This window comes from Chroicocephalus ridibundus, chromosome 8, assembly GCF_963924245.1.
Source record: "Chroicocephalus ridibundus chromosome 8, bChrRid1.1, whole genome shotgun sequence".
In the NCBI taxonomy this organism is placed as follows: domain Eukaryota; kingdom Metazoa; phylum Chordata; class Aves; order Charadriiformes; family Laridae; genus Chroicocephalus; species Chroicocephalus ridibundus.
The window spans coordinates 31,183,134-31,199,779 of record NC_086291.1 but is presented as its reverse complement, the minus strand read 5'-3'; the positions used below and the strand labels follow the sequence as shown (position 1 = coordinate 31,199,779).

The following is a 16,646-nucleotide window of genomic DNA, read 5'->3' as shown; positions in this document are numbered from 1 at the left end:
GGAGGAAAAGAAGGTTATCGGGAGTGGTCAGCATGGATTCACCAAGGGGAAATCATGCTTGACCAATCCAATAGCCTTCTATGATGGCATGACTGGCTGGGTGGGTGAAGGGAGAGCAGTGGATGTTTTCTACCTCCACTTCAGTAAGGTTTTTGGCACTGTCTCCCATAACATCCCCATAGGTAAGCTTAGGAAGTGTGGGTTAGATGAGTGGACAGTGAGGCGGATTGAGAATTGGCTGAATGGCAGAGCTCAGAGGGTTGTGATCAGCAGCAAAGAGTCTAGCTGGAGGCTTGTAGCTAGCGGTGTTCTCAAGGGGTCAGTACTGCGTCCAGTCTTGTTCAACATATTTATCAGTGACCTGGATGAGGGGACAGAGCGTATCCTTAGCATGTTTGCCGTTGATAACAAACTGAGAGGGCTGGCTGACACACCAGAAGGCTGTGCTGCCGTACAGTGAGACCTGGGCAGGCCGGAGAGTTGGGCGGAGAGGAACCTTATGAAGTTCAACAAAGGCAAATGTGGGGTCCTGCACCTAAGGAGGAATAACCACGTGCACTGGTACAGACTAGGGGTTGACCTGCTGGAAAATAGCTCTGCGGAGAAGGACCTGGGAGTCCTGTTGGACAACAAGTTGACCCTGAGCCAGCAATGTGCCCTTGTGGCCAAGAAGGCCAAAGGTCTCCTGGGGTGCGTTAAAAAGAGTGTGGCCAGCAGGGCAAGGGAGGTCATCCTCCCCCTCTATTCTGCCCTAGTGAGGCCACATCTGCAGTACTGTGTCCAGTTCTGAGCTCTGCAGTTCAAGAAAGACAAGGAACTACTGGAGAGAGTCCAGTGGAGGGCTATGAAGATGATCAGGGAACTGGAGCATTTCTTATGAGGAAAGACAGACATCTGGGTGTGTTTAGCCTGGAGAAGAGAAGACTGAGAGGGGATCTCAGCAATGCTTATAAATATCTAAAAGGCGGGTGTCAAGAGGATGGGGCCAGACTCTTCTCAGAGGTGCCCAGCAACAGAACAAGAAGCAATGGGCACAAACCTGACCATAGGAAGTTCCATCTCAACGTGAGGAGGAACTTCTTTCCTTTGAGGATGGCAGAGCCCTGGCACAGGCTGCCCAGAGAGGTGGTGGAGTCTCCGTCTCTGGAGACATTCCAAACCCGCCTGGATGCATTCCTAGGTGAACCCAGGAACCTAGGTTTCTAGGTGAACCTGCTTTGGCAGAGGGGTTGGACTAGATGATCTGTAGAGGTCCCTATCATTCTGTGATATGTGGTTATATCAGAGCAGATATTTTGGAAGCCATGTTCCTGTATGCCTGTGCCTCAAAGTAGGAGTGCTGAGTCTTGCTGTGCAGCCAGTGTTAGTAGCCCTTCTCTTTTTGAGTGCACCTTACTGTAGGTAGCGTTTATAAGACAGCTAATACATGAACCTGCCTGATTCAACAGTGTTGGCGAGATGCAGGTGTGCTCCTCCATGTAACACCTGATGCTCAGATAGGGGCTTAATTGCCTAATTAGGACTAAATATATGACAGATATTTTGCCTGCTGATCTCCTCTCACCCTCTCTTTCTTTTGCAGAGCCTGGATTTCTGGAGGCTGCTCTACGCTCTTCTGAAACAAATCCATGGAGGCAAGTGGACCGAGTCTGATGCCATAGGTAACCTAGTCAGTCTGTCTGTGTGGTTTCCATCTGTCCCGGGAAGATACTGGGACTGGTTTTGTAGCATCTTTTCTTTGGCTGCTTTCTCCCTGTCAGGAATGCTCCGTTTTGAATACTCGTGCCACCAATTTACTGTTATGTCACAGCTGTGCAGGTAGGTTTACTCCTCTTTGGCTTGCTTTGTCCAGGAAACCGGTACGCTCTTGCATCTGCTGGGGACTTTTGTTTCCCTGTGACATTTTACTGCAGGTAAATCTCTGCAATGATCTTATGCATTCTCAGCATCTGCAGAGATAATTGCAGAAATAGATTTATTTTTTTTCCCCTTTGATTCCTTCTTTCCCCCATTCCATGTATGATGCATGGTTCTGTGGTTAATTTTCTAGCAAGTCCTGTGTCAGGGAATATGAACCATAAAGACAGTGTTTTGGATTGGAGTTCTAGGCAAAACAAAAAATAAAGTGTGTGTGAATATGTCTGTGGGCAGGGCCACTATTCCAGAGAGAAGCTGAATGCATGTTGGCTTCTTGCAATGACAGAGCACTATTTACTTCTTAAGTGTGTGTTATTCCGAGTAGGATACGACTCCCCAGACTTCGCTCTTGAAAGCTGTCTGTCTAGAGCCCTTTTGTTGTCAGAGTAAGTTTTGAGAATGAGACTGTCTGTGATGGATAGAAGTCTCCTCAGACTAAAGTCACTTTAAATCCACTTTTGCTTTTAAAAACAAACAAAAAAAACTAAGCAAGATAGCTTTAGACACTGAAGAGCTGGGAACCCGATGGCTCTGTAAACGGAGTTAAAAGTGGCTAAGCATTGCAGATGATATCTCTCAAGGAGCGTGGAGCAAAACCAGCATAGTTTTGTTGGTAGCTCAGCAGGAAATCAGCATGGTTCTGAGTTACTCACAGGACTGCTATTTTTCATTCAGCTGTTCTTGCTCTTCTTCTCATCCACAATCTGCTGTGTATGGTAGCTTGATTTATTGGCTGTGTCCTACAGCTGCTTTGAGGTGGTCCTGCACAAATGCGGCCTTGTTGAATCCTGGCTGCTCCCATGTTAACTGCTTGTAGCATTTGGAGACGGGATTTCCATGTGCATGTGGCAGGCTGCTGGCTCTAGAGAGAGCAAACCCAGCCTCTGCTGGTAGATTGCAAGGTAGCAATGTGTGGTTCTGCTCAGAACTGCTGAGCTGGTTTTTAAGAAACTTGTTTAGTCTCAACTCAGTGGTTAAAGCTGAGAGTCAGGTTGGATAGCTGTTCAGTTTTTCAAATTGCACTAATTACCTTTGCTTGGCCAAGTGAATGAGTTGTCCGCTGTGAAATGCGATCAATATTTTACTGCGTGCCTTCTCTGTCCCTGCTCTGGAACGCTTATGGTCTTCATATATTTATTTCACAGAAATGAAGTGGAAGCCTTGGACATAGGGACTAAATAACTTTCTCAGGTTTGCACAGGATCCTGTAGCACCACAAAAAATTGAAATGGATTCCTCTAATCCATGTCTAGTGCTTTAGTCCATTGATCAGGCATTCCTTTCTTTGTTTTTGTACAGCCTCTTAATTATCTGAGCTAAAACAAGGAGAGCTGCAGTTGCCAGATCCCAGAGGAAGGCTGCGAAGACTCCTTCAGTATGAGGGTTACTGTGTGCATTGGCATAGGAACAGCTTTCTGGAAAAGAGAACCTATACTCAGACGGTCTTGTACCCTTCCTTTTGTTTAGGCTAAAAGATTTTCCAAAGGAAACACAGCTTTGGCCTGTGGTCTGCGTGTGGTGTTGGGGTCAGAGTGGTTCTTCTCACTACTCTGTAGAGCGAGACCTATGTTTCAAGGACTACGTTACAGATATTGGGCCGTTTGCAGTTGTGAGGTGCTAGAAGAAAACAGTGTGTTGCAAGGACAGAATGCTCTTACAGATTTTGCACATGGAAAAGGACAGATTTTCCCAGAAAATTTTTCCTTGATCTGGGAAGTCCTTTTTATCTAGTGGCTTTCGAAGTTGCACCCCAGTGTATATTTCTGTTTTGAGTTAGTAGTTTTCATTAGTCAGTTTTTGATTTGATCTTGTCATGTAGGTGAATTTTAGAGATTAAATTTGCTTTGAATAGGACAGCTACTAGTCTTTCCCTTGTTATTGTTGTGATGTGATGTTTAGAAAAACTTTCTGCATCGTGTTTTTAAATGGTTGATGTATTTTATTGCCTAGCTAGCAAAAAAAAGAAAATATTTGAAAAATCACATCTAAAAAGAACCCACACAATTTGACGTTTTAAAATGTAGGAACTATTGCATTCTTGGGAAAAGAAACCAGAAACCCCACCGAAGCCTATCAGTCAGTGGTCATAAAATTCTGCAAATGGCTCTTTCGGTTTCTCATTTTGGAAGAATTTTTTCTTCACACAGCAAAAAACACTTACTGTAAACTTTGCTGGGAAGCCATTAATACACTCCAGCCCCTTAAACATGTCAGAACAATGGGTTTCTCATCAGCAGAATATGAGTCAGTTAGCTGTGTAATAGTACTCTGAGCATAACCTTACCGATGAAGTCGTGATTAGTGGTTTCATGCTGCTCTTTCTTCCCAGAGGCTGAGCGCTGATAGACTTGGTTAAGAACCTAACAACCGTACCAGGTAGCAGTGCAGTATGCGTTTAGATAGTTGGAGGAAATGTTTCTTTTCTGGAGTCTCAATTCACTTTTTATAGTATGGGAAAGAGGACTGGAGTGGCAATATATTTTTGTTTGTTTGACAAATGAAGCAGAAAATGTTCTTCTGCAGCAGTAGTTTCCCATAACACCAGTACCTATGCAGGTGTTTCTTGCCTGAGTGCATGAAGTAATGTATTTGTGCCTGTTCTTGGACTTGATTTAGTTCTTTTCCATCTTAGCCTGCCAGGCTAATGCATAACCCTTATTTGAATATCATGTTGTAATTCACTGAAAATATTCTGCAGGATTCACAAAGAGGAAGAACACAGCTTGAGTATAGCTTTAACAGAGCTGAACCCTAAGGTTTATTCACAGCTTGGTCTTACTTGCTGAACGTACTCTTATAGATATGTGCAGGCAGAAGGGGATTAGTTGGAAGGACTGTGAGGGTCTCTCTGTCTATAAATTGCCTAATCCTAATGAAATGTTGTAAGAAGATGTTGTCAAAGAGGAGGTGTTTGAGTGACTGCTATGTTTGAGTTATCTGCTATCTGAGTGATGTTTTTTTCCTCTCTCTCAGCTGCATGTTATGAAGGAATCCATCTTGGTCTTGAGTACCTATTTAGCCTCTACTGCCATTTATCTGAGAACCATTTCGATGTAAGCAGAGCTTTAGCGATGAGAAAAGCTAAGTGACTTCTCTAAGGTCATGGAAAGGCTCTTTGAGGCCCAGTTCCAGATCCATGCTTTGACCACTTATCCACAATTCCTGCCTGATACTCACCAATCGTACCCTCTCATGTGAGGACAATGTGTTGCAGGGGGAGTGATGAAATATGGGGAGATAAAGGACTAAACCAACACAGAAATTCAGGTGGCAAAGTGCTTTGGTGGATCTGGTCCTGAGTGGTATTTCAGGGCAGGGAAATGGTGATAAAGGAAAAAAATACCTGGCTTGCTCTCTGTTCCTTCTCTTTTATGTGTGATTTCTTGGGGAGCACCATGAACTGCAGATGGCAGCATGTGAAGCTTGTTTGCTTTGAAAAAGGAGCAAAGTTATGTACTGATGTTCCTTCCTTTTGGAATATTTTTGCCTTTACCTGTTCCTTTCTTGACAAATGCACAATGAAAAGGAAAGGGCAACATGAAAACCTAGCTCATGTGAGAATGTTCAAGAGTGATCAAAATGAAATCTCTAATCTGAGTGTTCTCCCTGTGCATGAGGGATTGGAGTGCGTATCTGCAGCAAGATTTTTAGCAAACCATGTGTGTTTCTGCCACCCTGGCATCGTGAAGGGAAGCTGCTTGTTTTTACATTCACAGGTTTCTGCAAAAAGAGCATACAGAGTGATTTAGGGTTTGGGTCTCCTTTTTCTGCCTGTAATGCAGAAGCAAGCTAGGTTTAAAACCAATTGTCCAACTGTCATGTGTCTCTGCAGAAGCTCTGCTATGCAAAACACTAGTCCTGCAAAAAATTAGTAGCTCTGCACCATCGTGTCACCTGCTTAATCATGCTCCTGATCTTGTTTTTTGTTCTTCAGTCATGGTTAATGTCTTTGTCGGGAATTCATTTGTAGATGTCATGTGGCCAATCATGTATTCTTGCATCTGTTGCTGAAGATGTGTAGTAATCTGTGTAACAGTTTCAGCTGCGTATTTGGCCTGAGGAACACTCTGGAAGTAGGCCTATCTCCTTAAGGATCCACAGTCTTGTTTCCCTAAATCCTAAAGTTGGTCAAACAGTGCAAACAATACACCTTCCTTTGGTTTGTCAAGGCGCAAAGGGCTTGGTGGCTCTTTATGACTACCAGCTCCTTTCAGCCTCAGCAGAGCTGTAGGAATGTGCTGCTCCTATAGGGTTACCATCACAGGTCAGCTTACAGCTCCTCCCTGTGTCTTGGCTTTGTATTGCTTTTTTGTGGATAAGACTTCTTTCGCATTTTGCAAATCAAGTTAAATCAGCCACTCTTCCCTGTGAGAGTCTCTTGTAACTAACAAATTCCTTTTGAAAGCAACAGGATTTTTTTTTTCTTGTTTTTTTGTTTTGAAGTTGGTCATTATGTGGTTTTTGAGCTGCAGCAGTCGATGCCAGACAAATGCTAAAGGGATATTTTTACCACAAGTGGCAAGGAGGAGGCAAATGAGTATGTAATGTGATGAATTGGTATGTTAATTAAGGAAAGCAGTGACAATCCCTGATTGCACGAGGCTTGTACTTCCTGTTATTTTTATGTGTGTGAGTGTCTACCTTTTTTATGAAACTCTATGGAGATACCGAAGCATTACACTGGAAAAGGGGAACAGCTTTCTTCCTTACTTTGTAAGTGGATCAAACTGAAGGTTCCTCTAGCTCCATCCAGCTGTGGCAGCTGTCAAACTGGATGCCCAGGGGAAAGGAAAGAACAAATACAGAAGGATGCTTTCAGGGGGGTATTCTTTCAGCCTCCAGTAACTTACATCTCAGACTTCCCAAACCAGAGAGGATATTTTTGAATTTCATAAACTTCTATGAACTCCTCTTCTGTAAATCCAGTTCCTCCTTGAGCTTGTGTAACTCTCAGGGTCCATAGTGGCCAGAAATTACAGAGCTCCTCTGTATGTGTGAAGAACATCTCTTCAACTTGTTTTTATTCGCATGTTTGCTAACTTTGGTGCTCACAGTCGTGTATTGAATGTCGCACAAATAAATTATTCCCTATTCCCCCATTCCACAGCACTTATGGTTTTAAATAGTTTTGGCATTTCTGTTCCCAGTCATCTTCTTGGCCTATGTAATCAGTTGTTACAGTGAAGCCGTTCTGTACTTGTGATTGCACTTGTCCTTTCTCTTTGTTTTTTTTCCAAGTCTTCTGTAACCTTTTTGAGACTCAAGAAATAAAATAACACTGTGAACGTGAGATGTGGGGTCACAGTGTATATAAACAACAATATAATATTGTTCCCTGTGATCTGTTTAGTCTCCTTTCTAGGTTTCTCACACTCAGTTTCCTTTTGGATGCATATGAGAACCAAGTGTGATATTGTATTCCTGAGTCCAGTGGTCGGCTCCAAGACCATTGCTATGTCAGTAAAGTTAGGATTGTTTTTTCGCTTGTGTGCATCAATTTTCATTTTTTCTAAAAAGAATTTTATCTTGTTATTTTAAAGCTTGGGCTCATTAGGTTCTGCCATCCTTCATGATCTGCCTGCATTCCTTACTACTGAGTAATATCACATCAGCACCAAACTTTCTGTCACTGTCACGTTGTCTGTGTGTCATTTTGAGTTGGTTGGACAGCAACTCCTTAGCAGAGAGCCCTCATGTGAAACCACCATTTGTTCCTACACTCTGGTTCTTGTCTGCTAGGCACTTGTCATTGATTCAAGGGCCTCCCCTCTCCCTCCACCACAGTGGCTTAGTTTCTTTGTGCCAGTTGAATCCCACTGGGAACTCTAAATGTCCTGCATTGATTGAATCTTCCTTAAATCGCTTGTTGTTGCCTTTGGAGAACTCAAGTAGCTTTTTGAGCAGGACTTTCTTTTAAAACAACTGTTGGTTCTTCCCCAGTATGTGTTACTTATCATTGTGCCCCCTAATTATGTTCTTTATTATAGTTTTAACTTAGTACAGAGCTGAGGCTTACTGGTTAGAACCCTTTTTAATAACAATTTTCGCTGTGTTTCCTCAGTATTTTACAGTTCTGTAGTGCCTGTCTAGTAGCTGTCACGTAACATTTGCTGGTGTGAAGGAGTACAGATCAGAGCATTCCTGAGAATTAAATAGTCCATGTGGTCTGGTATGCAGCGTGGTATGCTGCATTATCTCTGCCTGCTCACTGGGCTCAGAGATTTGCAGCAGGCTGTAAAACTCCTATCTCTATATTCCAATTTCATTCAGGAGTAAAGTGACTCAGTGTTTACTAATTTATAGCATGTTTGGTGGCTCATAAAAAATGAATAGGTGAATTGGAGTCCTGTTATAGTGGGGAGGGCTATTCACCTTTTTTGCCTTTGTTAATCTCCCAGAGGCCATTACTGGTCTTGATCTTGACTTTGAATTTCTTCTTTTTCCTTAGCAGTGGTTCCTGTAGATCAGAATGGGGCAGCATAAGGAAGGCTTTTACCCTTTACCTCCTGTCCTTTATCAGTTGTTGATAAAGACTGTAGTCTCCACTGTCCTCCACTAATCATAGGCTTGTTTAAAAATCCTGAGCTCAGAGGAGGCAGCAGTTTCTGGAACTGAATGGGTAAATACATTGAGTAGTGCAGTGTGTTATTCTTCATTGTTTTCTTCTTTTCAGATAACCAAATTAGGTTTGTAAAATCAGCGCTGTGGTACCATGGCTATGGCAGGCCAGAACTCTATCGGCTCCCCTCCGACGGCTCAGCGGGTAGTCGGGAGCTGCTGCTGGCATTTTCCTGGCTATTGCACAGAGTCAGCCTCTTGGAGCAGCTTTTGGCTCGGAACAGAGTAAAGACTGGGGATGAAACCTCTGTGTGCACGGTGAGCATGTTTGTGTCCTTCCATCTTCTCTGTCCGTAAGTAATGTTCTGTGACAGCAGCCGTGTTGCTGCTAGTGTGTAATGTGTGGTACCTCAGTGTATTTACAAATAAATACCTTAGTTCAGCTTTAAAAAAAACTTAAAGGGGCCAGCATCTGGGACCTGTTTTCTTTCCCTTCTCTAAATTTTCTGTGTGCAGGTGATATGGGTTCCTTCTCTTTCTCAAACTCCCACCCCTTGCTTTTTATTTCCAATATAGGTGAGACCAGTGTGGAGGAGTGCAAGTAAGTAAATTTGATCTCTGTGCGTCTCACTTTTGTGCTTCCAGACTGTAGCATGGGTGGTGCTGCAGTGTGGGCAAACAGGTTTTCTGTGAATGCTGGCTATGTTGACATTGCATAGAGCAAGTAATCCTAAGGCAAATAGTTCTTTTTAAAAACATCAAGAGCTCAAATGGCAGCTACTGCTCTTGGGGTAACTAATGACCTTGTAGCCTCCTTGAGAGCACAGTGGGGTATGTTATTGTTTCCATCAATAAAAAGATGTTAGCACATAGGAAGCCTGCTCTGAAGTAAGCTAAGGATAGCTGTATGTCTGCGTTAGCTGCAATATGTAAGTGATCAAAAGAAAAAAAAAAAAAAGGCAAAACCCCCCACAAAACCAGTCTAATAATGTTTGGTAATACCGCTTTTAAATTCCATTCCTTGCATTTAAGAGCGCATGTGCATGTATAAACAGTTGCTCTGGAGGGCAGAGAAGCTCAGGAGAGATGTTGATGTTTTTTTCCATGTTTTATCTCGTTTGTTGCAAATAAACTGTCCCTGCTCTTAACATAGCTGATAACATAGGCTGAATTGAAACTGATCAGTGCAATGTGTTAGTGTGGCCCAGGCCTCTCTGGATGGTTGTGAGTTTTAAGTCATTTTCATCTGGTCAGATGTTAATTACTGGTTAGTTTTGTTCAAAATTACAGGCTCATAGAATTCTCATTTTTTGGCAGAGGATGCTGTAGGTCAGAAACCCTACCTGCTGATATCTTGTAACGTCTAAGACCTCGTGGTCTTCATGGTCATGTATATGTGCTCCCCAACACTGTAGGATGCTTGGTTTTCTAGAAATTTTCTAGGAGACAGCAAAGCAGGAATGCGAGAGTTTGGAAAGCTTCCTTTTTGGAAGGAAAATACTTGTACAAATGGAAAACAGTTCAAAGGGAAGAGTCACCTTTGTAACAACATCATTAACAGTGTTTTGAGAAAACGGACCCCTCTTGCTAACTACAGCTGTTTGCTGCACAGAATAGGGAGCACAAGAGGCCATTCCTGGTGTATTGGGTGTGTGTGGTGGTGCCTGCCGGTGATGTGGAGGTTGCCTTGAGGCTTTAGGAAAAACATACTTCTGGAGAACATTTCACTTTAAACTTCTCTTTCTTGTTTTTCTTGTATGGTAGCAGATTATTTTTTGTGTCCGTAATTTCTATTACAAAAGAGCAATGAGTGAAGTGCAGCAGCGAGGTGAATTCAGGAAATGGGGCAGCACCCGTGTTATTTTCTCGGAAGGTCTTAAGTTTTGCATTTGCCAAAAAGAGCTGAAAGAACTGTGGTAATACAATGTTATCTCTTATGGCCACACAGAGGCACACTAAGAAAATTACTGCTGTGCCTTTCACTGCAATTCTAACCTGCTCTACCTGTCTTTCTCAAAAAGCATGGAATACATATTTCATGTTTTTATCCAATAAAAAAAAAAAACAAAAAACAGTGTTTGGTAAGGTTTACAGGTCTGGATTTTACTTTCTGTTTTTCAATAGGCCAGAGAAAAGTTTTATAGACTGGGAATTGGAGTTAGCATGTGTATGTAAAGCTCCTTGTATTAACAGCAGCGTTTCTTGTTTGGTGTTCATCTAGCAAGTTTTCATACTCCGATAAAAATAATGTTCATGGGAAAAATGATAGAATGTAGTTACAGCGGAGAATGTGTAAATAGTGTGTTTTGTGATTCTGCATCACAAGAAAGTTAAAAAGAATTGTGAGGGACAGGTGTTATCTTTTATTTGATCAACTAGGCATTACAAAACCATTAAATTCAACCAGTGAGACCCACCCAAATTAAGATTTATGGATGCACAGTTAAGGAGGTAATGGTGAGTGTGAAGGAGAAGGTAGATGGGTTACACACCTCATTTTGAGTAAGTCATCAGTTCCTTGTAAATCACTCATGAAAGCCTGCTGTTTGTTGCATAAAAGTGTTATAGTTTTCTTATTGTTATATATTGTTACTTGATAGCTGTTGTTATTTTATGGGATACCTTCATGTGGCAGAGTCTCTTCATCAGTCAGACAGTGTTCAACAATATAGCCCCTAAAATCCTAGTAAGAAAGGAAGGCGGCGAGGGTGTCTGTCTGATGCCTGACATCTTGTGAGTTAAAGTACAACTTGAACAATTGAAGTGCTGGAATGTTGACTATGGGAATGTTAAATACCAGGCATTTGTGATACTTAAGCTGAAGTGTTGGAAGATGTGTAACAAATTATAAAGGCGTCGCTAAACATGCCAGAGATGTAACATGCCAGTTGTAACTCTCTTCTATTTAAGTAAATTGAAAGAAAAAAGTAAAAGAAGAGGGAAACAGCTTCACTAGAGGAAGATCTGTCTCGAAAAAGAAGTGCTCTTTAAAACAATTGAAATTCACAGCTGAGTAAGAGCTTAAAATCTTCCACTGCGTGGAGTCATTTTTTTTTTTAAATGATTATAAACAGTTGAAAATATTTTCCTGAAATGAAAATGTTGCAAAACAAAAATCCATGAAATAGTATTTGGTTCGGTGCACTGCTGAGATCTCTGCCAAAATCAGCAAAGCATGAAAACCAGTACTGACTGGCGAAGCACATCTGTTGGGCTACTAGTGAGAATAAATGTGAAGAAAATCCTTACCCTTTGTCTTCATCTAAAAAAACAGAGTCTCAAGAACTGTAGGCATAGCTGTTGTTCAAATTTTGACTGAAAAATGGACAGGATCTGTTGTATGAAGAAGAGAGAATGCAGCTAATCCCTAAATTAAGGGTGCAATTGTGTTCTGACTATTCTTTCAGCCGAAGTTTGAAACAAAGCCTACAGGCTGCTAAATTGCTGATAATATGCCAAATACCCAACATATCAAGGGCCAGTTAAATTAATTCCTTTCATTTAATTTCAGATTACCACTCTCTGGCCTTTTCTTCTTTGCAGTTCCTTAGCAACAGTTTTCTTCCCCTGCAAATTGAACACTTCCATCAGCTCTAAAGGATTTCAGGCTGGTTATTTATAGAGGGACAAGGGTATTCATGACACATGATGGACATGGAGCTCAACTGCTGCAAGGAATTCATAATTTTAAGATCCTGAGCCAGGGAAGGCTTCTACATGCTTAATTTTACATGCACTTACATCTTCAGAATTAAAAGTCAAGCAATTATAAACGAAACAGTGGTGAAAGCATGATGAAAGGGTTAAGGTGGTAGGAGGTAGTGCTTAATGTGGCTAATGTAATTAAAAAAAATAATCTTGAGGTAATTGTTGGTAAGGCCGGGTATGGTTGGTAGCCTAGAATGGTTATATGGGTTGACTGCTTTTGTGTGCTAGTTAAGAAAATCCTTCAGGGCACCTTGTCTTGTGTGGCCTCCAGCTTGGCTTTTTGGAAGGGCGCTGCGGGATGCCCAAGCGAGCAGGACTGGAGGAGCCGCTGCCCTCTCTAGCCTTCCACCCGTGGCTCTCTTCACAGACTCACAGACTGGCCGGGGTTGGAAGGGACTTCTGGAGATCATCTCGTCCAAGCCCCTGCCAGAGCAGGGTCACCCAGAGCAGGTGGCACAGGAACGCGTCCAGGCGGGTTTGGAATGTCTCCAGAGACGAAGACTCCACCACCTCTCTGGGCAGCCTGTGCCAGGGCTCTGCCACCCTCAAAGGAAAGAAGTTCCTCCTCATGTTGAGATGGAACTTCCTATGGTCAAGTTTGTGCCCGTTACCCCTTGTCCTGTCCCTGGGCACCACTGAGAAGAGCCTGGCCCCATCCTCCTGACACCCACCCTTTCAGTATTGGTAAGCATTGATAAGATCCCCCCTCAGTTGTCTTTTTTCCAGACTGAAAAGAGCCAAATCCCTCAGTCTTTCCTCATAGGAGAGGTGTTCCAGTCCCCTCATCATCTCTGTAGTCCTTTGATGTCCTTTCTCCAGCAGTTTCAGTATATGGACTTTATAAATGGAAGGGGGTGACAGTTAAACAAGCTGCCTGGAGCCTATGCTGCTGAGCAGGAGAAAGAGGAGGGGAAAGAGGGGATCGATGGTGAATGTCAAATTCTGGTACCTGGCTGCCGCAGTGCCAGTCCCTTCTCTGAATTTAGTGTGTTGATCTGTCAGTAGGTTGGTGACTCCAGAAGCAGTGAGTGAAAGTTCAGACCTTTAGTAATCACTAGTTCCATTAGATCTATAAAGACGTAAGTACAATCTGGATTGGGGGGTTCACATTGATTTACAGAAGTGTCTACTTGGGAATTCTCGCCTGTTGTTACTGCCTTAAAGCACTGGGTGATTAATTGGTGGACATTGTCTTCAAAGGCGTTTTATACCCCTTGTGGATTTCTGTCTCAAATATGCACTGCTGTGATGTCCATTTTAACATCCTTTCTGGTTTTGGTGATCATGTACATGCAGATTATTCTCAAGTGCCGTTCATCGATGCCTATTTACACATGAAAATCCTGGAGTACAAAACACATCTGAAAATGAGTGGGTGAAACACTGTACTTCACTGAGCCTGTAAGGCCGACCTGGGGAGTTCTCATATTCTCTCTCTCTCTCTCTCTGAGAAGCAGATAATTGTTTGATATAAACCTGCCTTTTTAGCACATTCGGTATTTGACTTAATAATTTTTGCCTTGCTTTTAAAATTTTAGCGATATCATCACAGCTTTCTCCAAATCTATGATGGTTTGTGCAGATAATAGCAGTACTCTGTGAGCGTGTATTCTCTCTGTTTCCAGGGAGGAATACTGCCTGTACTGGTATTATTTCTAGAGCTGAAATTAATCTATCTGTGCCCCGTAATTTAATTATGCATGGAGGCTGTTGAGTTTTTTTAGATGGCAGTAGTGATGTTATAGCCCTCATTATCACCAGGACATGTTGTACAAACACTGGTTCTTGGTTCCACTAATTCCCACTGCTTGCTTCTTGCCCTCTGAGTGAAATTGGACGCCCCTCCCCTTTTGGGAATTTACAGTAATCAACAAATAGAGCCATTATGGCTATTATAGTTGGAATTCATGCGTGTCTGTCTGGCATGCCAAAGTGAACTTTGTTTAATTACTTCTGGTGGGGAAAAATGAAACTAAACATGCCTTCTGACTCTTAGGTTTGCAATTTGATTAATCTTTTGTTTGTCACGGTCTAGCTTGGCTCGCTGGCTACTTCCAATATAGCGTAAGGCTTATGCTTGGTCTAATCTTGTTGTTGAAATGCCTTGCTCTTATAGAAATGTTGAGAGTCACTGCTGTTCCATAAACCATGTTATTAGAGGAAAGTGTTAATGTATCAGCCAAGCTTGATGTTCCCCCCAGCAGAAAACCAGGAAAACTTTGGCACTAGTGTCAGTAAATATAAATTTTCTGGGGTTTTTCCCCTCTTCACCTATTACAGAGGGGGTGGAGAATGGAATTTTATTAACCTATTGATTCTGACTCAGAAGCATAATTACTTTCCAGATCTTTATGGGCTATATTAGCCTGTCAGTGTTCATTTTTTGATTTCCCTCCCTTGTTCACTGCGCTTACACTTCTATTCTCTTTGTCCTCCTGTCTTCCTACTAACTCTCACCATTTATCTTTTTGCCCTTTTTTGCTACTGTTGTTGCCATACTCAGTAGCTGCCAAGGAATGCTTTTTAAAAAGCTGTCCCTGGAACCGAAACAGAAGGCGCAGGATCCCTAAAGTTTCTCCTGCAGGATTTCCCTCGCCTCATTTTTGGCAGCGAGGAGTGCTGCTTTGCCTGATGTGTTTGGCGGGGGGGGGGGGGGTGCAGCACCCCTCCCCACACCATCTCTGCTGGGGTAGCACCAGGGCCGGACCTCCAGAGCTCACTGGGCTCCTGTGGTCTATTAGCCTCTGCTGCCAGAAACTAAGGGAGAAAAAGGCTTGAATTGTGCTTTTCTGCCTTTTGCACTTTTTAAAGTTGCTTTTGGAATAGGTAACCATTAAACCCTGAAGTGTTAATTTTCATCTTTAGTTACTCATATTGCTTGTAGGCTAAAACATATTTTGTGGTCAGAGGTGATTAAATTAGGAATATGTTTTTGCCATACAAGAACTGGAGCACGTTTCACTTTGGACTCTTGAAATATACTTCTTTTGTGTGTGTGTTAAGGCACAAGTTACAGGTGACAGCTGAAATTGTCTCCCTGTCGTTCTGCATGTGCATATATATATGCTATTCCTTCTGATCTTTTGTGTGGTTTGTTTTTTTTTTTTTCAATTCCATGCTTTGTAATTCGCATGGAACCTTTTTCCCAATGAAAAACAATTCCCTGTGGTGCACTGCTAAATGTGGGGTTAATAACATTTATTTTTGCCCAACACAGTGAATACATTTTTAAGAAGGTTTTTTTTTTTTCTTTAGACAGCATGTCAAGGTAAAATGCTCTAAAAGAGGAGTCTGAAATGATCAGAAAGGCTTATAAGTTATTGAGACGCTGTTTCTCCAGTAATGCCTGAACCTGATGTTCCAGCTGATGTCTTCTGGATGGGGTTCTACCCACGGGCTCAAGTGTGAGTTTTCACGTGAGGAGAGGAAGATGGGGACTGGCACGCTAATAAGAAGGTTTAGCATGGTCATACTGATATTTTGTACTTGGAAATCCTGTGCAGGGAGGTCCTTCCCTGTCTGCTGGGGAAACCGAGGGATTTTTAAGATGTTCTATTGCCTCTCCTGCCCTCCAGTGGCAGGGAGCAGCTGGTACCTTTGGCACCTTCTGATTTATCTTTGCTCTGCGGCCTTCTGATTTAAATGAGAACATCCTCTGCTTTTGATGTCCCACTTCAAGTGATCAGGGTTTAGCTGTCGTTGGAGGATCTTTTGAAAGCACTTCTCGTATGAAGACAGGCTGAGAGAGTTGGGGTTGTTCAGCCTGGAGAAGAGAAGGCTCCAGGGAGACCTTAGAGCCCCTTCCAGTCCCTAACGGGGGCTACAGGAAAGACAGAGGGGCTGTTTGCAAGGGCATATAGCGATAGAATGAGGGGCAATGGTTTGAAACTAGAGCAGGGTGGGTTTAGATGAGACATTAGGAAGAAGTGCTTTACACTGAGGGTGGTGAGACACTGGCCCAGGTTGCCCAGAGAGGTGGTGGAGGCCCCATCCCTGGAGATATTCAAGGCCAGGCTTGATGAGGCTCTGAGCAACCTGATCTAGTTGAAGATGTCCCTGCTCACTGCAGGGGGGTTGGACTAGATGCCCTTTAGAGGTCCCTTCCAACCCAACATGTTCTATGATTCTATGAAATAAAGTGCTTTTTTCCTCAGGAGGACAAAAGGAGTGTGCAAAGAAGGGCACGGTAGACCTTCTGTGTATGGCAGAGCTCTGCCTCTCCTCTCCTGGAGGGCAGTTACTCTTTGTTCTCCAGTTGGCCTCTTGCCTCCAGGTTTGCTGCTGATATAGCGTGCTGCATCTTTCTCTCTTCACTGCTTACCCCCAGCCCAGCAACTTGACACAGTGGAGCAAAATGGACGCAGGCAAGCTGGGCTGCAGCTGCAGGCGGAGGAAATGCAGTGCAAGGCACTATATGTATTGCATTTCTTGAGCCCTGCAACACGCGTTGCTCTGTGAGTTAA

General features: G+C 42.9%; 1 protein-coding gene across 1 annotated transcript in view; it reads left to right on the top strand.

Annotated features, from left to right (window-relative positions):
* Positions 1 to 16,646, top strand: part of TEDC1 (tubulin epsilon and delta complex 1) — an 82,903-nt gene that overhangs the window by 1,145 nt on the left and 65,112 nt on the right. Inside the window, exons 2-3 of the mRNA XM_063345054.1 lie at positions 1,583 to 1,661; positions 8,591 to 8,793. Coding sequence (XP_063201124.1) covers positions 1,583 to 1,661; positions 8,591 to 8,793 — 282 coding nt within the window. The remainder of the gene's footprint in view (positions 1 to 1,582; positions 1,662 to 8,590; positions 8,794 to 16,646) is intronic.